Source organism: Choristoneura fumiferana, chromosome 29 (genome assembly GCF_025370935.1).
Source record: "Choristoneura fumiferana chromosome 29, NRCan_CFum_1, whole genome shotgun sequence".
Classification (NCBI taxonomy): Eukaryota; Metazoa; Arthropoda; class Insecta; order Lepidoptera; family Tortricidae; genus Choristoneura; species Choristoneura fumiferana.
The window spans coordinates 1,075,487-1,101,772 of record NC_133500.1 but is presented as its reverse complement, the minus strand read 5'-3'; the positions used below and the strand labels follow the sequence as shown (position 1 = coordinate 1,101,772).

The 26,286-nt window shown below is 39.0% G+C and overlaps 2 protein-coding genes across 2 annotated transcripts in view; one reads left to right on the top strand and one right to left on the bottom strand.

The window, feature by feature from the left end:
• Positions 1-26,286, top strand: part of LOC141444281 (U-megalopygitoxin(8)-Mo12-like) — a 241,785-nt gene that overhangs the window by 23,071 nt on the left and 192,428 nt on the right. The gene's annotated exons all lie outside the window — the stretch shown is intronic.
• Positions 430-18,432, bottom strand: LOC141444277 (regulator of chromosome condensation-like). The gene is given in 16 exon segments (XM_074109770.1): positions 430-3,763; positions 4,118-4,175; positions 5,487-5,564; positions 7,399-7,599; positions 8,506-8,660; positions 8,993-9,114; positions 9,923-10,115; positions 11,238-11,375; positions 12,416-12,512; positions 13,388-13,519; positions 14,014-14,193; positions 14,913-15,000; positions 16,782-16,893; positions 18,119-18,145; positions 18,148-18,213; positions 18,334-18,432. Coding segments are annotated over 16 exon segments (2,031 nt in total). The 5' UTR covers positions 18,347-18,432; the 3' UTR covers positions 430-3,392.

The following is a 26,286-nucleotide window of genomic DNA, read 5'->3' as shown; positions in this document are numbered from 1 at the left end:
TTGCTGGGGCCTCGCGCAACAAAGCAACGCAACGCAACGAATTTAAAAAAATAAAGATTTTTTACTATATTTTCTATATTACACGAAGGACAAAAGGCCTCGCAAAGACATGCCGCCCGGAGCCTCGCAATAGTCCCCATTTTGTTCGGAAAAAAGGGAGGACAAAGGTTTCCGAATGACAAAACTGTCTCAAAACACAGACATTCATTGCCCTGGAACGCATATTTGCCATATTAATTCCAGATATTGCAAAATATTCACAAAATTATTCTAATTAAAAATAAACCTGCGTAGCTCACCCAAAAACTATGAGATTTGACATTTCGGAGACCTCACGCTACACTAGCGCCTCTAGCGGCGAATTTATACGCGATAGCCCTCATTGCATGATTGATACTGGGCTCTTGATGAATCACAATGAAACCCAAATATTTTCACTACGTTTATTATGAAAACACAATACATTATAACTATAGTTCATTTATTGTAACAAGTAAAGAATAGCGTCGCGTTAAATGTACTCATGTACGTTAGAATCAGCACGAAAAATTCTATAAAATAAAAATAAAAATTCAACAAAAAGTTTACTTGAACCGTTATCGGGTGACAATCGTGTTCTGAACGTTCGAATTTTGTACCTACATTCATACACTCGACACTTCACTTAGTACTTATTATTTATTCTAGCAACCTCAAGTGTTCTACGGAACAGTCTTAGCGTAACCAAGAGCGCTGTATTATAAATTACAACGCGGTAAGGATACTGTAGGACCGTCGAGGCGAAACTAAATTAAAACCATCGCCAGAAACATACGAGCATCAGGATCCCATTGCACTTTATAATCTTATCTACCTCCGTTACCACATCGCCTCATATATTTCCGGCAAGGTTACACTTATACCAAAATCACATATTATTATGTCAAAAAACGGAAATACACAATACATTTATATTCAGCTACAAAAATACAAGTCAAATGACAGTTTCGGCCGACTTTACTCTCAATTACGGAACACTTATTTAAATCTCGTCATAAATTTATAAAATATACAACAATATTGATTATTTTGAACCAGTGAATTAACCTCTACTATCCGAAGTTTGACTATTGCTGTGAAATGGATTTAACTATTGAATGTACTATTTAAGTGTATTGATATGGAAACTTCGAATACTATTATATTCACCTTTAACCGATTTTTTTTAAATTAACGTGACAATACCAAAAGGGGCACACTGGTTTCTATTTTCTTTACGGAACGAAAGTATTAGTGAATGATATATATCTGTTAATTTGAATTTGGTACGCGTTGCGACAAGCGTCAAGTAGTAATATACGGAGATGTAAGAAGTTCGTCATGAGCGGAAGCGACAAGCGACGCGGCGAGCGACGCGGGGGGAACGAGTGAGACTAAACTGTTAGCATCCTTATGTCTTATTATCTAACAGACCAGCCCTCGCAAGTTTATTCAAGATTTCTTCTTCATCCACCACCTTTTACTAATTGAAATAAATCGTGCCATGAAAAAGGTTGATTCATGAACACCGCTCGCCGCCCGTCGCGCCGCTTGCCGCGTCGCTTGTCGCTAAGCTCTAACCACAACCATAGGAATAGAGACTATACACATCGGTGTATTTAGAACAAAATGTAGCTAAAAATATTGTTATTTACGTTTTAGAGGAATAATGTGTAGATTTAAAACTGCAACCAGATAATGCAAGTCAGATAGAAGCGGAATTCTATCTGACTTGGAGGCACCTTGTGGTTTTAACAGCTAGACCACTTTCAATCCCAAAGTGCATTTGCTTTGTTAAAATAAATATTTACTGTTTAGTAAAGTCAAAGTTTCGCTTCTATTAGTCTTTATTCTTATGCCGTTTACATATCTTTCACATACATTTTTTTGAAGATATTTGCAAAGTTACATTGAAGATATTTGCAAAGTTACAGCTTAAATGTTTGTAAGTAGCTAAAGGTTTGTCCAATAATCACGCGAGACAATTTTAGTGATTTCTCGGCCCTCTCATCGCCACTTTGGTGGCTGCCGTGAGATTTGGCTTGCCCCATCTCCCATAAGCTCGTGTGATTTTTCAAAATGCTTAGTCTTTTATGGTGTAAACACAATTAGAATGGATTCGTTCATTTGTGGCTGTTTGTGCGTAAAATTTTGACATACTTTGACGGATCCACATGTTTAATTTAATTTAATCAATTTTACCCATAATTTTAAGTGACTTTGTGATATTTACCGAGAAACTCCCTCTGGCTCGCTTGAGATTGAGTGAGATTCGGCCCGATCTCACCGCTAAATGCCTCACGCATTTCAAAGATATCCCGTAACAAGTCGCAACAAGTCAATTTATAATTATAATTTTGTCACACTATCTCAGGGACAGTTATTCAATATTGCTTGTAGCATGCCTACAGATGCTTCTTTAATACACTATTTTTGAATAGAAGAAAGAGGTTACAGGGGCCTTTAAACTTGATTTATCAGAACACAGAACAGAAGCAGCACAGAACAAAGTGAAGTTATTGGTCTATATAATTATATTTATCCGTTGCTTACTACCCATAACACAAGCTTTTCTAAGCTTACTTTGGGACTAGGTCAATTGGTGTGAATTGTCCCGTGATTTTTTTTTTAAATCGGTTTTCTAATCCAATAAACAAAGTCATGTCATGGCATATGAAGGCATTTTTCCGAAATCACGCACATAAAAACTTAAAAGGTGTAGTGCGGAAAACAGATGGCCGATGGGGCCGAAAAGTTCTCGAGTGGAGACCGCGGGTCAGCAAGCGCAGCGTAGGACGTCCACCAACAAGATGGACGGATGACCTGGTTAAAGTGGATGCAGGCGGTATCCGACCGAAGCAATTGGAGGTCTATGGGGAAGGCTTTAGTCCAATGGTGCATGTCCTACGGCTGATATGGTGATGATGAGAGGTTGTTCATGGCTCTGAAAGGTTATTCAATGTTGGTCTAATAAAAATGGTTAGTCAGCCAAAGAGCAATGGACAGGAGAGAGCTATGCTTGCTGTTTCTCCGCGAAATCGGATTAGAATGGCTAGCTTAATAGGCAGTGGGACACATGGCTCCAAGAACCAATGGGTGTTGGGTAGGGCATCTACATACGTGTGGGAAGACCATCTACAAGGTGGATTGATGACCTTGCAAAGGCAGCAGGAGTCCGATAGATGCCGTCATTGTGGCGTCGATTGCCAGCAGTGGGATGAATTGTACGTACCTTTGTTTCAGGTTAAGTATAACATTCGTGTACTAGCCCTTACCCTCTTCCTTCTATTCTGTAGTATCACTATGAACATGTTTTAGATGAATAGAAACCAGTGGCGTCACTGAGTCACACGGCGTGTAACCTATAGCAGTCATCACGCCGAGGTGACAGCTGTAGCGTCATTTGGTATCGACTCCTCGACCTTCTTCGCTTCAACCGTCGCCTCTTTCTCCGGCGTGCCGTTGACCTCGGATTTCTCATCCTTCATTTCCACATCCGGTTCTTTATCTTCGACTTTTTCTTCTTTCTGCTCGTCGGGTTTTTCTTGGCTGGCGGGCTCGGGTTTCTCGGGTTCGGGCTCGGGCTGTGTTTCCATTGTTTCTGGAGTTTCCTGTGGCGCTGGCGCTGGTGCTGGTGCTGATGCTGGTTCTGTTTCCGGTTTTGTTTCTGTTTCCGGTTTTGTTTCTGTTTCGTGTTCCATCGGTTCGGGTTGTGGTGCATCTGTTTGGTCTTGTGATTTTTCTGCTGTAAATAATATTAAAATTAGACGTTTGAAGCGTCGTTTGTAGTTCTCTAAATATACGTTGAAAATATTTTTTGGAACTGTTTCACATGGACGAATGTTTTTTTTGAAACTGATTACTTCAGTATTGTTATAAAACTAATCTAACCTAACCCATAGGGTTCTTGCAGGATAGTCCTAAATATATCCTGAATATTTTAGTTTCAGAAAAAAAAAGTTCAATTCCAGTAAGAAATTTTAACTTCAGGGCAAAAGCTAGTACTTTACTGTACCTATATTTTTGATGTTGCGTACATAAAAAAAAACCACTATGTCAACATGTGTCACTACAAAAAAGCTTTAGTTACGAATCTTACCAGTTTTATCCACTTCCATGGGAGTTTCCTTCTTGGCTTCACCTTTGCCATTTAATTCCTGAAAACGAAAAAAAGATTTACAAATCATTCCATAAAAACATTTAATAGACAGTGTACGTCACAAAACTAAATCTAACAACATAAAACTAATCCCAAAATACCTTCACCTAAAACTAAATAGTTACACCTAATTACTTATTTAACTATTAAATTAATTAATTATATGTATATAGGTACTACTTATTTAATTATTTATAATGTTTATTTTCTTACTCCATTACCTTACATGCTATTTATTGCATACACTTTAACCCAAGTAAATTCAATACCTTAATTAGTATATTTCTAGAATAAACAGTATGACATAGCAATCATGGCCGGAAAAGACTGGTTTTATGCAATAATAAAACAAAATATAATAAAAAAACTTTACACAAGTCAGGTCATTTGAGGCCACGATACAACCATCTTCATACATACATCTTTAGATAGTTTCACTAATATTTTACATAATTTAATTTCGCATAATTATTCAACTGTCATAATATTTTTTTATTGAACCCGTAAGTGATCAAAAACATTGAATCAGAAATATAACTTAGTGTAACTACACTTTTTCAGTGCAAACTGTATTATGGCATATGATAACTATGACAAAATAAATTATGACATAAAATATGGTACCCTAAAAACCCACACAGTTAAGAGACCTTACATGTTGCGGCGCTCTTATTATATCACCGTTTTCCTAACTTAAATAATTTAAAATTAGATAGAAGTTTATAAGTTCAAATCTCGAGGTAAACGATACATTATTAAGTGGTTAATGTCAATTTCGTGTTTCGGTGCGTCACATAAATTAGCCTTATTAGTTGTCAGTTAGTTGATACGCAGACTTGAATTGTATTTATTTACTGTTCAGTTTTCCAAAGAGGTTCCGAAAAGGTCAAGTAGCTTGACGGCAATTTATTTTGGTTTTTCATCAATGGAACAGGTATGTATAAAATTACATAAAGTTTGAAAAGTATAATAGACAAAACACATAATACTAATTTGACATAAAGCAATTTTCTCAGAAATTATAAACTTTCCAGCATTGTTATAAAAGTAAACTTAACCTAAACCAATCTGTAGAGTACACCATCAAAAACTATACACAGATAAAAGAAATACTATTATGATTTTCTAACTTTATTGAATTTTGTCATTTTGCCAATAAATTTTCAAATAATTTTCCAATCAAAATTACCAGTCTATCTGACCTTCGATGAAGCTCTTTAAAAAGCTTGTATAAAACTGGCATGCGCCATTTTGGATCCATAACAAATAAACTTGGATTCCACCCCCGAAAAACCTATAAACTTTATACCCATTCGTCCATCTGTTTCAAGAGCGATTTCCTCCAATTGTTATCCCAAAAACGACGCCCGAGAAAATCTTGAACAGCCTGTGAACGTGTTTAATGAAATGCATAGATATCGTTTGACCTAATTCGAATCTTTTCGTCACATAAAATTTAAAGAAACTTTTAGTTCGCAATAAATTATGTGAAATGATCAAACAAAGCAACAAGTCAGATTTGTGTATAAACTTAGGGCTTACTGATATAATACACAATTATAGATGAAAAATAAAGGTTCTACAACTTTTCCGATATCGGCCTTGTAAACAAAATGAGACTGCACGCATTTCCTGTAAGGCCTCTTATTGTGAATACCAAATGAAGCGTTTACAAAAAGACTGCGATATTTTGAATGCAAGTCACAAAAATGGGGTCCTGTTGCAGTCCCTATTTTTTATTTACGTCAATGATCCAACGACAAGTTGCTGTCACTAAAGCGCAAAACACACAGGACGGCAGTGGGTCGGGCCGGTAGTGTGGTGGACCTATTTACGTGGCTGTATATGAACAACATCACATCACATCACATCACATTGTACAACCTGAGGATTTATTTGGTAACGTTTCTGACACTCGCGATCACAATCTTTCGTGGCTCCGTCGGTCGGTGTGTTGTTGTTCATATCATCATTATCATCTCAGCCGTAGGACGTCCTGTTGGACATAGGCCTCCCCCATAGACCTCCAGTTGCTTCGGTTGGCAGCGGCTTGCATCATGTTCATAAACAGCCACGTAAATAGACCCGCCGCACTCTCGACCCGCATATTTCCTGTGTGTTTTGTGCTTAGGGTGCGGAAGCTGTTATTCTTTTTTTAAACGCCCACAGATTCGATGTAAAGCAAAAAGGGGCTTCCACAGCGCCCCGCCTAACCGATCGCTACAGTTTCCTGTGTTTGCGGCTCGTAGAGGCCGACGACGTCGATGGTTGATCCATGCGCTTCCTCTTAGCCTGGATAACGTTTACAAGTAAGGATGGGTACTACTTAAATATAACGTATATGTCACTTAGTCTATACCAAGGATGCACAGACCGCGGCCCGCTGTAAGTACAGTCAAGTGCGAAGAAATCGACATGGCCAAAGATACAAAAACATGTACTTAACGTTAAGGTCTTGTATGTATTTTTGTACCTTTGGTGCGCTGCGTGTGAACTCGCGCCCGGCACTGTCCGACAGCTAACGACGACTCCTCTATTTAATAAAAGTTACAAGTGCTACAATTCTACATAATAACGGTTTTTTTATTTATTTTGTAAATTAAAACTTCACAATGCCTGTCGTATAGAAAAACAATTTTTAAGCTACTTTTACAAATAACAAAGTTATAAAAGGTTTGAAATTCAATATAAGACAGAGAAAGACTTACTTGCATGTGACGTCATACGCTGCATGCCATACTTGCTGCATAGAGAAAGCATTTCAGAAAGAGAGATATATAGATTCTTCAAAAAATTACTTTTTATCCAATTTTCAACCGATTTAAGTTTTCTCTTCGCTAAACACTTGTCTGTTTCCTATATTTTCATAATAATATATAGGACATGGCAAATTCAGGAGTTGTCAAATACCGTATTGTTAAGTTTCTCATACAAAAAAGTGTCAAAATTATGTAGAATTGTAGCACTTGTAACTTTTATGAAATAGGGGTCTGGAAGGATTTATTCGTGTGGCTATAAGCAAAAGCGAACCAGAGATCAAAAAAGTATTAGCACGATTAGGCAAAGCTGATATTTAAACCTACCGAGGCCTACGTCAAATTTCGATTGTTAGAATTTGAAACTTAATGTCAAATTAGTAAAAGTTGTCATTTGCTTTGACGTATGTCCTAAGTTGGGACATTGGGCTTTACGAGGTTAAGTTACTTTATAAACAGACGTACCAGTTTGTCTTCCTCGCTCGGCTGCGCGCTGGATGTCGACGACACCTCGTCCTCCTGTTCGTCTCTCTTTAGCCGCTTGGTCTGCCGCCCCTTGGGCTTCTCTTTCTTTTCATCTTTCTTCTCTACCTTCTCTTCCGCCGGTTGTTCTTCGGTTTCCATTTCAGGCGTCGGCGATTTTTCTTTAGACGGTGATGTGTCTATCTGCAAATTATACATAGGGAACGTTATAGATAAGAAAAATAAAATATAGATGCTTAGTCAGCCCTTGGAATACATTTAAGGAAAAAAATTCTTGTTCACTCTTTGCTGCGTAAAAACAGCAAACTAATTAGTAACATCTGGTAGCATGGTGGATGGTTGTGTTGCACTGAAGACGAGCTCTGGTTGAGTTCGAAACTCGTCAGTGAGTGTGGTGGCGGTGAAAGATGGTTTGTGGGATTTGTGTTGTTCTTACAGTGTGGAGACGAAGGAACCGCATGAACACGCATTTCTTGCATAAGCGTAGAGCTTTGTCCAAGCTTAAATGACGCGTCCCTCACTCAAGTAAATCAGTTCGTTATGTTTAGTTAGACAGCAAATCTTACAGTCGCCATAGGTGATCAAAAATATCGAAACAAGAACTGTAATATGATTGGTTTTTTGGAGTCTTTTTGTATTTTTTATTTCAACTCCAAATTGTTACTTTTACGGGTATCCCGTGAAACCATATCGAAAATACAAACTGAGACATGGATGCACAGAAAAACCAGAAAAAGAGACCAGCATAAGTAGCGTAGTAGAAATAAGCAACCTGAGATATGTATGCATAGGAAAAATTCGTGTCTAGATTCCTATCCAGCGGTGGTGTAGGGGTTATAGCACGCAGCACGGATTGCTGAGGACCTGGGTTCGATTCCCAGCGCTGGTCTCTTTTTCTGGTTTTTCTGTGCATCCATGTCTCAGTTTGTATTTTTGAACTGTAATACCTTAATATAAGAGTGCATGTATCGATATTTTTGACCACCTTGGCCGCTCCGATGGCGATTGTACAAGTGTCCAATAACCGCCCGAGTCTAATGGGGATTCCCCGTTAAAATGAACATCGCGTGTCCCGTGTCCCTTAGTTACCGCGAGCAGGACGGTGTGCTGAGCTCCGGCGGCCACCTTGGCGGGCCGCTTCCCGTGGAGCGCGGCGGGGACGACGGCCTGCGGCGTGTTGGCGTCCTTAGCGGCGCCCGTGCCGAGCTGGCCCTCGCTGCCCATGCCCCAAGCTAACACCTCGCCTGGGAAACGACATAGTATTCACTAATAACGTTTTACCTGCTGAGCTGACGAGGTTGCATTTTTGTTAGTTTTTCTCGATTATTCTATAAAAATTTAATGAAAATTAAAAATGCGGTCTGATAGAACTCTTCTTAATATATAAGTTAAATGTGTGTACTCCAATAATTATTCGTTATAGACTTTTATATTCTTTAAAAACGAATTAATGATTTAAAAAAAAATTAAAACGAATATTTGCATTTGCATGTCACGAAATGGTACTAAATCAGCAAAAACTTTTGGTTGTCCTGTCTCAAAAAGACCCCGACCTAGGGGTCAAGTAGGTACTGACCTGTGTCGGTGACTGCGAAGCTGTTGCAGGTGCCGGTGGCGATGCTGACGCATTTTTTGGCGGCCAGCGCGGGCACGGGCTCCAGGGCTTCCGCGTCGCCCTCCCGGTCGCCCAGGCCTAGCCTGCAGAGACAAAATGTTTGTTATTGGGTGACTTCCGGGGTCCCACACTTCAAAAGGAAATAAGCAATTTTAATACATGCTTTTTGCTGATTGTGATTTTCGTTGACTGTATGTGCATTGGCATCTAATCTACCTTTCCGTAGCAAATTTCAAGTCGATATCAGTAACCAAACCATTGAGGATTCTCCTCCTGCGCAGAAGAACCTAGCTCAACCACCAGGCTGTCACTACCTGATTATTGTGTTGTCAAGTGTTGGAAGTGGTGGTGATATACATAACATACATTACAAGTTAAATAAAAGCTTGTAAAACGTAACTCTTATAGGATCACACACATGTCTGTCTGTCACGATTAATTTGCTCCAAATCTACTGAGCCGATTGTTTGACACAAGTCGAATGTGTTAACGCGAATAAAACATTTTAAACATAAAGACCACTTTTCGGGCGTATATTGGAAAAAAAAGCCTAATAAAAATACAAGTATTAACCACCTCGCACAATGAATCTGAAACATCAACATAGCAATATGTCGGCTAGCTCGACGCGTTCTGATCGGGTCTATATTGACTGGTCGAAAATTTTTAGTCATAAAGTAATGTCAGAAATCTCTTTTTTTCTCTGAAACCATTTATTTTTCAGAATTGTTATAAAACAAACCTAATCTAACCTATAGTTCTACAGGATGACCAATTAAAAAATTATTAAAAGTGTACGGTTTCAGCGGTTTTTTTTATGACTAACAATAATTATGACAAACATCATTATGAGTTATAAAATGACGTCAGTCGAAAGGATCCCATTCTGACCTGCCGTACTCGCAGCGTCCGACGGCGAACACCTGTCCGGTGGCGGACAGCGCCAGCGAGTGGTGCTGCGCCGGCGCAACGCCGCGCCACGCGCACGCCGCCGCGCCCCCGCCCTCGGCCTCGCTCTCCCCGCTGAACGCGTCGCACTCCGTCGGCGAGTACAACGCCGTCTTGCGTTTCTCACCCGTTATACCTAAATAAATAACAAATAAATTAATATCCATAAGAAAGCCGTGGTGGCCCAGTGGTTCGACCTATCGCCCAAGCAGAGGGTCGTGGGTTCAGACCCCGGCTCGCACCTCTGAGTTTTTCGAAATTCATGTGCGGAATTACATGATATGTAATTTACCACGAGCTTTGTGGTGAAGGAAAGGGACACTTGACACCAATTAACCTAGTCCCAAACTCAGCAAAGCTTGTACTATGGATACTAGGCAACAGATAAACATACTAATATTAATAAATAAATACATATTAGACATCCATGACCCGAGAGCAAATATTCATATTATTCATACAAATATATCTGCCCCGGCCGGGGATCGAACCCGGGACTTCAAGCTTCGTAGTCAGGTTCTCTAACCGGTTCTCTATTGTTTGCCCAAATTTCATATCGTTTTCTAGAATTTTCATTTGCCATAAAGCAATTTATTTCTGAAATAGTAATTTTTTCAGAGTTGATATTAAACTAACCTAACCTACACTGCATTCTATATAATAAATGACATTTAAAAAAATCCTGAAAACAGCACGGTTCTATATAGTTTATGGCAAACATGGTATGGCAAGTCAGGCAAGTAAAGGTAAACGTCTAACTGCTCGGCCATCCGGTCGTCAAACCTGACCAAACATAAGGTAATAAAGTTTGCTGTCCACAGAAAAAACGAAAGAAAAACGTTTATCTACGACTAGCTGTTGCGGTGAATTTGATTAACACTATCCTATCCCGCGGGAACTATGCAATGTCTTTATAACGGTCCGAGGGTTGCCGACGGTGCTGGCTGAAAATCAGCGCTGGGGTGTTTTTAACGCTTCAGCATTATGCTGAGCCAGTGTCCGATTCACAACCGCAATGACACATACCTTTGTGTTGTTTTTTTTGTACCTAATAATATTGTTGTCTTGTGTTGTGAATAAATGTATTTTCTTTCTTTCTTTCAATTTTCCGAAATAAAAACTATCCCATGTCCTTCCCCGGGACTCATAGCGTATTTCATCTAAATCGGTTCAGAGGTTTAGACGTGAAGAAAGTAATAAACCAACAAACAGACTTACAAACTTACGGATTTATAGTATTAGCGGGATTTCAACGTACCAAGCTGTCCATAGTTATTGAGTCCCCACGCGAACATCTTGTCGGTGCTGCCATCGAGCGCGAAGGTGGCGTGGTAGCCGGCCCACACGTGGGACGCGGCCCACTTCAGGGTCACTTTGGACGGCGCCAGCAGTGCGCCTGTCGACATATCACATTATTAGCCTAGAGGTGATTCGAGCGACGTGCAGAACCAATCTTACCGGATTCAGTTTCAATTGTAGTACAGTGTTGCTAACAATAAGTACAAAATTTATTTTCTTAACTGAACAAGTGTGCAACTCAACTCAAAACTTTCGGTTTGAAAAACGCACGTAGACCACGCGTTGCACAGTACCTTTACATAAATATTGAAAAATGCACTGTAGGAAATACGATACGGTTTAACATTTTAATATTTAACTATACTTTAAACGTTTAGGTAATTAACTAAATGTAAACAAACTTCAGCTGCCACATTTTGGTACATTCAAGGATTCTAAACATTTTACTTATCTATCCTTGTAATACAAACTATACCAGTGTATTTCAATACAGAAATGTAAATGTTTAGATAGTATAATGGGGGAATTTCAATATTTAAGACACCAATTGACGTTGTTTTGTTTACATTTAGTTAAAAACCTATCCAAACCAAGTATAGGACTCGGGTGGCTGGCTGTTGAGTTGTTTTTAGAGGGGGGGCTCTCTTACAACAAACGTGCTTTTTTTTTTTGCCGTTTTTTTGCTCGATAGTAATAACGGCAAAAATAACTCAATTAAAATAAAATAAATATGCAAGAGGGGCTCCTATACAACACTTTTTTTTTGCTAATGTTGTATGTATAATTTAATAATTTGTTTTTAACGTACAATATAGTTAAAGTATCCCTCCCTTTTTGTATATTTATTTATATCAAGCTTAAAAATGTATTTCTCTGTAAGCGATTTTGTAAAAATCTTTTGACAAAAAATATCGAACCATAAACCATAATAGTACGGAACCCTTCGTGCGTGAGTCCGACTAGCACTTGCCGCCGCGGTTTTTAAATGTTGACAGCAAAAACTATTTTTTTTTAAATATGATTGTTGACGATCCATTATTGTTTACGGTGTCATCGACCAATGAAACTGAGCCTGTAACGGTTACCGATAGACTTTCACGGGCTGTATTAAGTGTGGTCAACGAGCGGTGTACTTACTGAACCCTTGCCTGGCGTCCCGCGAGGCGGAGCGCTGCGACAGGCGTCCCAGCTGGCCTTGCTCGCCGCAACCCATCGTGTACACGCCGCCTGATGTCTGCACATAAACACAACAGATTAGATTAGCTTTTGGATACAAGCCGCATCCGGTACTGTTCTTTTAGGTATAGATAATGTCATCGTTTGACATTTGATCCAATCCAGACGTGGTCAAATCCAGAAGGGGTCAAATGCAGAAGTGGTCAAATCCAGAAGGGGTCAAATCCAGAAGTGGTCAAATGCAGAAGTGGTCAAATCCAGAAGGGGTCAAATCCAGAAGTGGTCAAATCCAGAAGTGGTCAAATCCAGAAGGGGTCAAATCCATAAGTGGTCAAATCCAGAAGTGGTCAATCCAGAAGTGGTCAAATCCAGAAGTGGTCAAATGCAGAAGTGGCCAAATGCAGAAGTGGTCACCGACCGTCAAAAGGCAAGTGAACACTGGCTTCATACGCTAGGGCTGACTGTATAGCATTGGTATTCCAGCTGGGTTGTCTGCCTTTTCCCAATTCGCGTTTTCCAAATGTTTAATTTGACAGACCGTTTTATTTCCCAACTCACGATTTTGTGTGAAACCATGTAATCTTCGGAACTTTCTTAAAACAAACCTAATCTACTGTGTTCTATCCATACTAATATTATAAATGCGAAAGTGTGTATGTTCGTATGTTTGTCAGTCTTCCGTCCCCGTTGTTCCGTTTCGACGTGATTTTTGGCATAGAGATAGTTTATGGGCCAGAGAGTGACATAGGCTACTTTTCATCCCGCAAAAATGCACAGTTCCCGAAGGAACAGCGCGCGAACCGAATTCCACGCGGACGAAGCCGCGGGCAAAATCTAGTAACAGTATAAGAAAATACTGAATGAAACAGTCGGCAAACAATAATTCTGCGAAAACGCAGAACCCGGTCCCAGCTGCCTGTCTCAGTGACTTACGGAGAGTATGACGAGGTGGTCGCCGCCCGAGGCGACGGCGGCCGCTGTCTCGCCGACGTCGATGCGGACCGGCTCGCGGCACGCCTTGCCCTCGCGGCCGCGGACTATCAGCCCCATGCTGCCGTGGGAGTCCTGCCAGATATAACCAGACAGATATATGGATCGATCGACTTTTTCTTGTCACTCGTTGCTATAGTTACGGTCTCCCGAGTCACCTTTAAGGGCGGTATCGGACGACGATACGATATCGGGGCAAGTAAAATGTATGAAATATGTACCCGTCTTTCACATTGTCCGTCCCGATATCGGTTTCAGGTGAAACAGCGGCGCAGATCGCGTAAAATATCGTCATTTATTTAATTACAGTAAAATTTACCTGCGAGATTTACCAGCTGATTCAATAACCTTCACACATACCATTAAATTTCTTTGCAAGTGTGTGCAGGTTTCCTCACGATGTTTTCCTTCACCGTTAAGCTCATGCTACGAAATGTAATTTCGCACATAAATTCCGATAAACTCAGAGGTGCCAGCCCAGGTTCAAACCCACGATTCTCTGCGTGATAGACAATAGGTTGAACCAGTATGCTACCACAGCTTTAATAGTAAGTAAACAATCAACTCACCCTGAAGGCACCCCAAGCATAAACTTGTCCGTCCTCCAGCAGGGCTGCGGAGTGGGAGTCCCCGGCAGACACAGCGACAGCCTTCGCTGGCAGCTTGACCGCACCCGCTGTGCCCTCCTCGGCCTCCCCGGACGTGGGGCGCCCTAGGGCTCCTTCGTCGTTGCAACCGAATGTCCACACCTGAAGATGAAATATAGTTTAGTATTTTTGTGCTGAAATATAGTAGGAGGACTTTTAGCTTGTAGATGATGGGCACTTATGAAAGTTAAAATTATCTAATACCAGGGGTTGGACACTCCGCAGTTTAGGTATGTTCGGCCGGCGCACCTTTACAACAGGTAACGGCCGTGGGTTGCCGCTAGGCTCGCTCGCACGCTGGACGCGTCGCGCGTAAACAATGACTTCGAAACGAAATAATCTGTTTAAGGCACATTACAGTGTTTACGGATGCATTAATAAAAAGATGGTACAAGAATCGGAATTATCATTTTTCAGAATTACGAAAGATATTGAAAGGTAAGAAGCCATTTTCTTATATTTAATTTAAACCACCATATAGTTAAATACTCAAGTGTAGTAGGTGCATAATGAGAACAAGATTGTTAGGCATTATAAGCATTTTAGGGCGTCTAAATGAATACCTATAGTTTTGCGAAATACAAATAATTAGGTAAGTACTCATAGGTACCTACCTAATCAGGTATCTTATAGATTTTCGTATTGTTCACAATCAAAGTCGATTCCTTTTTGATTGAATACCGTTTAAATCACCTAAAAGTAAACACTTTGGACCGGGCGCTACATAGGCTATGGGCTAGAGACGCCTCTGGATATAATGGGACATTTTCCATGCTAGTACATCAAACTTATCAAGCAAATAGACCTAAAATAACACATACCTTGCCATCGGAGTCCAGTGCTATGGTGTGCATACCACCAGAACACACATCAACGATCTTGTCGCCCAAGCCAGCCACATACTTGAATCTGCACATAAATAAACCTAATGTAGTGTTTATTTCCTTCCATAACATGTCCTTATCACTTATATTGCTTCTACAGTCAGTGGCAAAGTTAAATGAGCGATTGTGATGCGTATAATTATTGGAAAATCATCCACGTGAATTGACTACCTATTTGACTTCGTATCTCTAAGTTATTACAGTCCTAAAGTGAATTTTATCAAAGTATAAGCGTGGGAACTATGCCCCAATCCGCACTGGGCCCGCGTGGGAACTATGGCCCAAGCCCTCTTGTTCTGAGAGGAGGCCTGTGCCCAGCAGTGGGACGTATATAGGCTGGGATGATTAATTGTGCTGAAAAAAATTTACAACTAAATTTATTTTTGCTGTAATTTATTTATTATTTATTTAAACCCAAATAGAATTTTGTCTATTATAATTTGATAGCAAAATTAAATAAGCAATAAGTGAATGAACAAACAAGATGGGAAGACGACCTTAAACTCACGGCTGGACATCATCAGGGTAGCGCGAGACAGATCCCAATGGAAAATGTTAGAGGAGGCCTAGGCCAAGAGGCAAACTGAGCTTCGGGACTTACTACAACAAACACAACCATGTATCTATACTCAACTAAGAAGTTCAGAATAAAAAGGCAGGAATATATATATAAGTGAATGTAGTTTAAACTAAATCAAGATATAAACCTAACATCTACTTAAACTCAAAACGAATAACTTCAGGGGAAGCATATGTATTTACAAATTAATATGTAGTAATTTTTCTGACTCTGCAACTTACATTACTGGACCACGTTAACAAGAAGTTTGGTGGCAACCTAATATTAGTGATGTACAATGTCAATATATATTTATTTTAAATTATGTTTTCTGAAAAATTTTTGAGTTCTGATACACAGCTATCTACAAAAGAGATAGTTTGTATTACACATCACTAATGGGGCATAATAATTCATTACCTATTTCTTATTGCCTATAGCAGTTTTTTTTTCATTTAATTTCTGTAGAAAAGTTAAAGGAAGCAAATTTCAAGGAAAAAAAATAGCAACAGTTGAATGCTACCATATTTTTTTGCAGGCTCTGATCTCATCATTTTTTTTTATTCGACTGGATGGCAAACGAGCAAGTGGGTCTCCTGATGGTAAGAGATCACCCATAAACATCTGCAACACCAGGGGTATTGCAGATGCGTTGCCAACCTAGAGGCCTAAGATGGGATACGTCAAGTGCCAGTAATTTCACCGGCTGTCTTACTCTCCACGCAGAAACACAACAGTGCAAGCACTGCTGCTTCACGGCAGGATTAGCAAGCAAGATGGTGGTAGCAATCCGGGCGGACGTTGCACAAGGTTGCTTGGTTGCTTGCACAGACTAAAGCTAGTTGTTACGTTACGATAATATCCTCAACCTTGCAAATAACACTATACAATACAATACAATAACTCTTTATTGCACACCAACACATAGCAAGCACTACTGAAGCAACACATATATTTTATTTGTCCTCTCCCAGTGCTTGTAATAGAAGTTGGTTATGTACAGGGACAAGAGAAAAAATAGCTATTAGAAATTAATTGCCAACAGTTATTGTCAACCAACTGTCAGTCTAGCAACTAAAATCTTTAAAAATAAAGATTAGCTATATTAGCTATTCCTATCATGTAATTAATTGTAAAATTGTTATGAAATAAACAGATGTAACATTTTTTTCTTTTAACTTCCATAAGAAACTTCTAATTGGATTTGTAAGTACAAAATGACAGTAAAACAGTAAAAAAATCATTACTTGGTGGTCTCCGTGACATCTTCTCCAAGTCCGAGCTGCCCCACATCCCCTTGGCCACATGTGAACACAGAGCCCCTTTTTTTAGGCGCAGTTGGTATCTCCAACTGGAACGCTGTAACATACAAAACTAGTATAAGGAAATAGAACCCAGTTGGCTTGTAAATAATTATTCATAATTTAGTATGTAATAAATAGAAGAACTGATTGGGATTATCTGTCACTTAACTCGGCAGGATTCAGAAAAAGTGGAGGTTCGTGGTTTGTTGGAATCTTTTTTTTCTTATTTAATTGGACAGTACCCGGGCGACCGAACTTTACTTGGACTAAAACTCGATAATAAGCATTTTCCCAGAGATAAGACCATGCTAGATTGATTTGTCATCCCAAAAAAACCCCTACATACCAAATTTAATTAAAATCTTTGGAGCAATTTCCGAGATTCTGATTATATAAACATACAAGAATTGCTCGTTTAAATAGATAGGTAGATACACAAGCACACTTTTCATTATAAAAATGGACTTAGGGACTTTTCAAATTGGTGTTTTTCCTTGATTATCATCTAATTTATTTGGCATTTTGTACAGACGAGGTAACTGAATAATGTACCAGGATGGACCTATGTGCTACTAATGTCATGTTGACATCCCATACATTTTATGTGGGTAGGTATCTACCAATAGATTTTATTGCCACTACACATGTTAAATATTTGTCTATAACCCTGAACTACTGACTTTATAATTGTGAGAATAACTTTTCATATAAATATAGTGAGTAATTATTAAATTAAAGTACCTACTCTTGAACTAGTTATTCCATATGCTAGTGACTCAATGATAAAGCCAAGTAAACATTACATAACCATGAATATGTATATGTAGTATTGTTATTATTTGTTACCATTGACATGCTGGCTTAAAAGTTTTCCATCAGTGTATCTCTATGGTAGGCTTATCATAGCATAACTTTTTTATCTATACCTCCATAAGATCACACGGAATTCGAGACTAACCTGTAAAATGTTAGAGAACAATGATGCTACAGTACCGTAAAACACAGTGTTAATATAATTCTTACGATTAGTATATCTAAGATTGTGTATAACCTCAAAATCCAATAGGAATATTAGCGGTTAATCTCTGAAGCATTTAAAAAATATTTCTGTTTATTGAGAGTGAGTTTTAGACTTTAATGATTGTAGTAATGAGTTGAATAAAGAAGGTAAAATATAAATTGCTAAGTACGACGCGTTTCCCGCCATCATATTTTGACAGGTCATTGACGTCGGGCAAAAAGGTAAAGAAAACAACTGCAACGGAGCATTTAGGTCTTACCTGTTCGTTTTTTCTTATTCTTGGGACGCTGGCTGACGTGGCGGAGTTTGATTTCGACGCCGAGCGTTTTACGCCACGCGCGGCCGGCATTATGCCTGCAAATTCAGACGCGTTAGTCCCCTGGAGGTCGAAACGCGCCAAACGCACACAGAACGATGGCTTCGCGATGACGTTTTCACTATTTCCTATAATCGCATTACTCTATTGCCACTTACTTCGCATCTGCATCAATTACAAGGCTACGCTGTAACTGATTTATGCAAAGCGCGAATAGGTTATATTATGCATTTGTATAGAGCTACGCCGCGAACCAAACAACGCATCCGTGGCGCAGGAACGCTATACATACACTAGCGCTTCGGTTTACTTACTGTATTTATAGTTTATTTAAACTGTAGCCGAACGAACTATTAAATTACAGTATCACTATAACTGGAGATGACGTATTAATTTATCAGATTGCGAATTCCTTGCATCTCCGCTACGCTTGCTGCGCTTGGTCAACGACTATGAGCGAGACGAGAAAGTGATGTGCCTTCGTGACGTAATCTGTGAATGGAACTTTACCGGTTTTGTCTATGGAACAACAAAACTTTCACAGAAAACTTCACTTATTTTGAAAAAGTAATGTGGAAAATGAATTCATATGACAGTAATAAATTAATTAAATTAATAGGATTTTTAATACGTTTTTTCAATTTTAAGGTATTGATTAAGTTGAAAAATACTTACCACAGATAAACTAACCAAACAAAACAAAATTAGACTATTAGGTGGCCAGCATGTGCTTTGATATAAAACTTAGACTAGATTTTTTAGAAAAATATGGCTCTGTCCATTGGAGGACAATTTTGCCAGTGTCTAGTAGGTTTTGCCGTTGTACGGTAAAAAATTCTAGAAAACGAAATATGAGAGGTAATGGTGGATGAACGATGACAGCGCGAATCCGACATAAAACTTTTTAATCTATTTTTCTTTGACTTTTTAGTCGTGTGTTTGTCAAGAGTATATTGTTTATCCGTCACTTTATTTAAAAAGCAAAAAGGTTATACTTTCAATATGTTTTTATTACAAAAAATTGCTAATTTAAAAAAACGCGACTATTGGGTACTTTTGCACCAGGTATGACGTGGGGCCTACGAATATTTTATTCGTAGCGTGGGGCGGATTATTTGACTGATTATTGTGTGTGTATCTATTTATCTGACTGTTCTAAGATTTATTGAAATTTGTATAACTTGACATGTTTTTATTTAATAAAATATAATAATTAAAATAAAGTTAAAAGTGATATACCTACTATGTTGTGGTTTGGTAGCACATATATTAAAAACTACATTTAACACCTACATTTAATTATATTCAATAAATACACTATTATTTTGACTTAGGCAAATTGTAATTCTAAGATAATTTTACTATTGATTACAGTTAGTTTGGATAGTGTTCTCAGCTTGCGAGCCGGCGAGCGAGAGACGTCAAAAAGCATCATGGCGGCCGCCCGCGCGTAGTGCGGTGCGGCTTCCGGCTAGGGATGAGCCGTGCCAACATTAGAGCTCGCCTACAATCGCCACAATGTTCAGCATTTGATGAAAACGTTTAGTTTGAAAATGAAAAAATCAATATTCTTGACTTTATTATGGTCGAGAACTTGATAATTTTCCCTATTTTCATCACACAATAAAAAATGATTACTTCATTAGTCTGTGGTCAACATGAGGTCAAAGTCCGTCAACATAGCGGCAAAATTTTGAAACTAACTAGACTAAACCCGCACAACATGATTCAATGTATTTGCGTGGCTAACGGCGGGTTAGGTGATGCCGTGCACAGGGGCCCCTACGCTCAGCAGGGCTACTAAGAAACTCGAAGTTCGTGTCGTGCGGTCCCTCTGACACTATTATACTATTTATTTAATACGAGAGCGAGAGGACGGTACGATACGAACTTCGAGTTTCGTAGTAGCCCTGCAGGAGGTTCTCGAATCCTTTATAATATCAGTTAGCGGGTATACATTTTTCAAAAAATCAGAAAAATCGAAATTCTCGAAAACGGTGCCGGTGAGACTGTTATCAAGGTGTTTTTTTTATATCGGTAGATGACTTGCCCAAGCTAGTCAAGTCAGCGAAGGTCAAACTCAGAAGCGAAAATGTCTCCCACCAAACCTTACATTTAATCCTTGTCCCTGTCGACTTTGATTAATTCATTTTGTTGCCCAATAGATATAATATTTCATTGAGTTTATATGACTAACTTTACTCTACTGCGTATAGGTACCTGCTTATTTATAATTATTTTGCATTTTTATTCCATAAAACCCGCAAGGCCTTTGCCCAGCAGTGGGACATAACACAGGCTACATAATAATAAAATAAAACCGGTCAAGTGCGAGTCGGACTCGCGCACGAAGGGTTCCGTACCAATATATATACAACATTAAACATTACCTAGCAAAAAAACGGCAAACAATCAAGTTGTATGGGAGCCCCCCTTAAATATAAAATTAAAGCACTTTTATTTGCTGTTTTTAAAAGAAAATGAAAACTGTCAGAAAAACGGGTAATAAATAATAATGAAATGAAGATAAATTATCTAAATAATATGCAATCTCGTTAAGACATTTAATTGGCGTATTATGCATTTAAAACTTTTAGACTGGGCACAGTGTAAAAATATCTATGTAGGTGCCCAGCAGTTCTAGGCTTCCTGGTAGGTACAGCAATTTCGGACCGGTACACTTAGGGATCCTTAAAAATCGAGCTTATCAGTCTCTCAAAGGGTCTCTCTTTGCAGGTGGTAGGACCTTGCGCAAGGTCCGCCCGGATTGCTACCACTATCTTGCTCGCTAATCCTGCCGTGAAGCAGCAGTGCTTACACTGTTGTGTGTCGGCGTGGAGAGTAAGACAGCCGGTGAAATTACTGGCACTTGAGGTATCCCATCTTTGGCCTCTAGGTTGACAACGCATCTACAGTACCCCTGGTGTTGCAGATGTTTATGGGCGGTGGTGATCTCTAACCATCAGGAGACCCACTTGCTCGTTTGCCATCCAGTCGAATAAAAAAAAAGGGCTGGCAAAGCACCTCCGTGTTGTGGGTGTCCATGGGCGACGGTGATTGCTCCCCGTTAGGTGATCCGCATGCTCGTATTCCCTCTCTTATAAAAAGTACCATCGTAAAAAATCGTCGGCAAAAAAAGCTGGGTATATACATAATTTATTGAATCAGGCGTTATACTTTGCGGAGGTCCATAAATCAATGAACTAAAATAAGATCATTGCTCACCCGCTACCTTATGATAGCTAAGTTTATCCATTTCCTCCATCCATCTCCACCTCCACCTTGTGTTGTCGCGGGTGAGCAAAGAAATTATTTTAGCTCATTCTCAAAAATATGGCGCAAAGTTAAATCTAAAAGCCCAAAGTTGAAAATTGGGTGACGTCACGGTTTCCACTGGCTCCCCGAAATGCTAGACTAATGTAAATTGCATTTGGCTCATCTAAATGCAAATTAGTGTATGTTGCAGCCAATTTAGGTAATTTTAGTGCCATTCTGTGACAGGCACGGATTAATTGAAGTGGAAGACAAGCGCATATATTGGTTGGGGGAAAGATATATCGATTCAGTGCCGGAGTAAGACTGTCTTTTAAAACTATTGGGGGGTAGCTAAGACAATTTTTCTATTCAGTGATCTGTTTGCGAAATATTCAACTTGAAAGTGCAAATTTTCATTGAAATCGAGCGCCCCCCGCCCTCTAAAATCTAAACTGTTGAGTGGAAAAATTTAAAAATTCAGAATGGTGGTAAATATATCAAATTTACAAGGAAAATTATAGCGGCTAAGATTGCTTGAGATTATTAGTAGTTTAAGAGTAAATAGCAGCCTAAGGTATAAAATATACCTAAACTTGGAAGATTCAGTACACAATACGAAATCGTTAGAAAAATATTATTTGATTTTTTCGTAACGGCTACGGAACCCTATCCTGGGCGTGTACGACACGCTCTTGGCCGGTTTTTCTTTTTTGGAAGGCCACCCCCGCATCAACTAGCATGCTCGATATTGCATGTCCTGTACACACATGCTAGTAGGTAGCATTATCGACAGTAGCATGCTCTCGTGCTAAACGAGCATGTGTAACAGCGGCCTAAGCAATGAGGGCTATCGCGTATGAATTCGCCGCTAGAGGCGCTAGTGTAGCGTGAGGTCTCCGAAATGTCAAATCTCGTAGTTTTTGGGTGAGCTACGCGGGTTTATTTATAATTAGAAATTAATTATGGCAATTATGCGTTACGGGGCAATGAATGTCAGTGTTTTGAGACAGTTTTGTCTTTCGGAACTTTTTCCCTTTTTTTCCGTTCAACAGTCGGGACCCATTAAGTAGAATTTTTGAGCGTCAAAATAAATGGGTCCCGACAAAGTACACCACACCACTAGAATTGTTTTCTTCTTTTTAGTCTTTTTCAGGCAGTTGTATTTTTTGATCTTTTTTTTTATTTCACTCTTTTTTAATAGTTCTATGAAAATGGTAGATTAAAACTATTATAACACATATATATTTAGAATGGGCTAGTTCTTAGCTTTCATTTGATGTTCTACTCGACAGATTCGAATAAATACATTTTGATTCTTCATGTAAGTACCTAGTGTCACTCGCGTCATCAAGACGAATCCAGTTTGCCGTTGAGTAGTTACGAGAGGACATAAGAATAGACATACATACCTACATACATACGCGTCAAACACATAACCCGCCCTTAGTAAAAACGGAGCAGACCAGGTTCTTCGTCTTTTTTTTTTGGACGGACTGTTGCTGTTAGCCTCAGGCGGCTTTTACAGCTTATCGGAGAGAGGGCGAGCAACCAGATGGGCTGCTCAGCAAGGTTCTCAAGGCGACGCGTATTATACTTACTCACATGTTTTCATGTATGAACACGCCTAATACCATGTACCAAAGCAGGATCTGATGATGGATCCTAGGGAAATCGAGGGAACTCTTCAAATCCACTGTTGGTTGGCGTATTATTTAGTCAAGTAAGATACTTTAATAGAAATACCTGTGTTTTTGTTTAAGGAGTCAAGTATGTAGCATGTTGTTTTTAAATAACCATTTTAACAGTAATATGCATTATTCATATTTGCAAAGCTTTTGGCAGTGACTTAAAACATTTCAACTGCTCACGATTGAACTGTTAAGCCGGTGTTGCCATACAATTTAATATTCGTTTTATTTTATTTTTAATTTATTTTAAGTTAGTTTTTAGATAAGGTCCTCACTGAAAATCAGCGCACGGCTTGCCGTGGCATTATGCTGAGTGGGAACTGTTTAGCGTCATGTATGTCTTTATTTGTTCTATGTTTGTTCCTATGTTGTTTTTTATGGCGTTAAATAAATGTATTTGCTTTCTTTTTCTTTCTCTTTTCTTTCTTCTTTCATATTGTAGGAACGCCTATGGCACAACCTATGGTAATTTCGATATATTTAGGAGTAACTCGTGCATTTGCTCTTGAAAATCATCATTTGGTGAAGTGGAACTGATGATGAAGACCAAATTTGACCAATGGAGCGACTACTCAATAACAAGTACCTACTTCACGGGTTGAATTTCAATTACTATAGCGCAGTTACTAGGCATTTAAGCTCATCGTAATTCATATGGTGAAATGGAACGGTGATGTGATGATGCACCAGAACTCCTCAATAATGAACGTCTCTGCATCGGAAAAAAGCAATTTTTCGTAAAAGGTGACGAGCAGTTGACATTAACTATGTACTTATCTTAGATTATTTACACTAAAAAGCGTAAAAAAAAAATACAAAAAAATTTAACCGACTACAAAAAACCATGAAAATAATTTTCTACCAGACTGAAGTCGGTGCCTCAGCACGAGCCAGCAGGAGTGATTTCAATTACTCCAAATATACGCGTATAGTATGTAGGTGAGGTAGACGACTATAGGTCCACTCCTGCTGGCTCGTGCTGAGGCACCGACTTCAGACTGGTAGGAAAATATTTTCAAGGTTTTTTGTAGTAGGTTCAATTTTTTTGTTATAATTTTTTATAGGATAGGGTTTATAAACCTTGAAGTTGGTCTCATATAAATTTGGGGAAAAAAACTACCTTAAGGGTGGGATAAAATTATAAAATAAAAACATTTTAACAAAAAAATTAAACCGCTGAAGAGACTGAAAGGAAAAACATAAACCTTTTTCTATTTACCTTAATCTAGGTACCTACTTATAGTTTGAAGTCGAAGAACTTACAAGGTTTGACCCTTAAACTTGTAAAAACATGACTCCCTTTCGGGCAGTCGGGTAAAATAGGTTAAGTATGACTGGATTAATGTTGGACTTAATTCCTATTCTAATTTGGGTTTGATAATAGGCACGGCCACGGAATCCATAAGTAGTCTGATTGAACACAAAAAAAGCTGCGAAAATTTAAAAACAAAAAGTAATATAAACAAATAACAAGTGATTATAATTTATTGCACGAGGCGGGGAGTGGCCGCCCCCCACCTTGAAAGCCTTACGCGCTGTCTCGCTCGTGCCATCTCGCTTGCACTTAGAGTCAGGTAAAATTGATGTTATACTTTTTTGTTGTTTTTTTCGATTGTTTAAAAATCGCTTTTAACGAATATACATACAGTGTGTTACTTTAAGGGAGGTTAACGCAACGTAGGTATTGCTGTAACTTAACGTGACATTCATTTCATTATTAAAGTAAAATTTAGACTTTGTTAACTTTCTAACAAAATATAATTGCCAGCAATGTACAGCAAAGTAAATTCGGTTTAAAGATCTCTATTTCTCAAAGAAACAATAATTCACTTACTTGAGAAAGTAATAATCAAATCTTAAGCAAAATGTACCTACGCAGTTGGGGGTCAGATTATATTAGTCATTGATATTTAAAGACAGACATAAAAAATCAAGATTTTCAGACTTTCTAGTTAGTTGTGTTTTAATAGCTACCTTCATACCAAGTTTCAAGATTCTGAGTTCATGGAAGTACCCTGTAGTTTTGATTCCTTTGCGAGAATTGAGAGTTTCGAAATTTGCGGAAATTTGCAGCATAAACGGCTGCATCTTTTGATTGCGTTGGCTTAGAAGTTTGATTTTTCACAGCTCCAAGGGACAGTAGACCTCAGTATTTGATATAAATTTCCGCTTGTTACCTCCACGCGTTCCCGAGAAAAATGGTCTTGACAGACAGACAGACGGGCAAAAAGTGATCCTATAAGGGTTCCGTTTTTTCCTTTTGAGGTACGGAACCCAAAAAAAGGGGGATCACTTTCTCGTTTACCCCCGTATAATAAAAAAATGGACTTACACAATGTCAATTCAACTTAGATCTAAGTAAGCTAGATCTTAAAAAATGTTCAAGATACATGAGCATGGCCTTTGCGTTCTCCCTATAAAAATTAAAAAAAAAAGCTCTGTGCTCTATGACCATAAAGTAGGTTGATTGTCTGTGGAGTCGTTAGGCGGATTCCTGGATTCCAGCCGCTTGTAACACATTGAATAAACTGTTGTCGTGTCAACTAATATTTTTTAACGTACGGATCGAAGAAAGTACGGCGAAATAAGTCTACAAGCGCAAGCACTCCACACTACGGAATAGAAAGGGCGTCGCCAACCGTTGGCAGGGGGGGGGCTTTGGTTTGGTTGCTTTATATTTGACAACTTTTTAAATCTCTAGGGGGGCAGCCCTCCCTGCTACTGGCGATGCCCTTGAAGAAACATTAAGCGTGGCATGATAAAGAAACAAGCATAGTTACGTTAATTTCGTTGTCGTGGGTGTCCATTTCGAGTAGCATCCAGTAGTTCTATAGCGTGTAAGCTTAAAAACTCCTCATGATATCAATGAACTAAAAGAATTTCCGTGCTCACCCGCGACCTTACGATAGCTTATGCAAAATATGCGTGTTCATGCAGTTCCTCCACCTTCACACTGTAAGAACACACACAAATCACACAAACCATCTATCACCACCACACACCACACTGACGCGTTTCGAACTCAACCAGAGCTCATCTTCAGAGTGACACAACCGTACACCATGCTACCAGTTGTTAGACAACAACAACTACGAAACGGTCAGTGTGGTGTGGTGGTGGTGATAGATGGGTTTGTGTGATTTGTGTGTGTTATTACAGTGTGGAGGT